The 770-nt window shown below is 37.1% G+C and overlaps 1 protein-coding gene across 1 annotated transcript in view; it reads left to right on the forward strand.

Moving 5' to 3' along the window:
* The first annotated feature begins 269 nt into the window (after nucleotides 1-269).
* The window catches only part of thumpd2 (THUMP domain containing 2), a 9,089-nt gene continuing 8,588 nt past the window's right edge, over nucleotides 270-770 (forward strand). Inside the window, exon 1 of the mRNA XM_015944704.3 lies at nucleotides 270-463. Coding sequence (XP_015800190.3) covers nucleotides 353-463 — 111 coding nt within the window. The 5' untranslated portion in view covers nucleotides 270-352. The remainder of the gene's footprint in view (nucleotides 464-770) is intronic.

Consider the following 770-nt stretch of genomic DNA (forward strand, 5'->3'; position numbering starts at 1 on the left):
CACACACACACACACTCACACACACACACACACACACACACACAAAGAGAGAGAGAGATGGACGGACAGACACAGACAGACAGACTCTGGTGAGACTGGTGGGTGTCATTTATTATGAAAGAATGTCCTTTTGCATTTTACACTGTTTTAAAAGGGGGCTGTTTACTAACAACACAACAATTATGAAATATTTCCTGATCACATTTTATTTGGAAGATATGTTTCCTGTGAAACACTGACCCCTGCTGGCCAGAACCGTATAAACGTCTGATGACGTGTTTCCGTTTCCGGTGTAAACATGCAACAGCGACAACAGAGCCACTTTTAAATGTTGTTAACCAGATAATTTATAATGAATGACACAAGAAGCGATACCAATTCGGTTCGCTACTACTGCACCGCCGGTAATGGGATGGAGTCGTTTCTAGTGGATGAAGTGAAAAGAAAGTTGGCAGCGAAAGACGTGAGTGAGTTAGCACGAAGCCCAGTGAAGTCAGACTAACTCAACTTTAAACGTTAATGAAAGTAAATGGAAATATTTGAACGTTGAATTTGATTAAGTTAATACGCGATAATAATATTTTCAATAAAAAAACTGCTTTCTATGTTAAACTGTCATTTACGAGACCTAGCTTAAGTTGTATCTAGAACTAAACTAAATATTTTGACGTGTTTAGTATTTTAGAATAACTACACACCAGATTAGCAAACAAACGCTTAGTTGTAATGAAGAAATTCATTTTAAATATTCTTTTGAAGTGATGCTAGAA

The sequence above is a fragment of the Nothobranchius furzeri genome, chromosome 12 (genome assembly GCF_043380555.1).
Source record: "Nothobranchius furzeri strain GRZ-AD chromosome 12, NfurGRZ-RIMD1, whole genome shotgun sequence".
NCBI classification, from domain to species: Eukaryota; Metazoa; Chordata; class Actinopteri; order Cyprinodontiformes; family Nothobranchiidae; genus Nothobranchius; species Nothobranchius furzeri.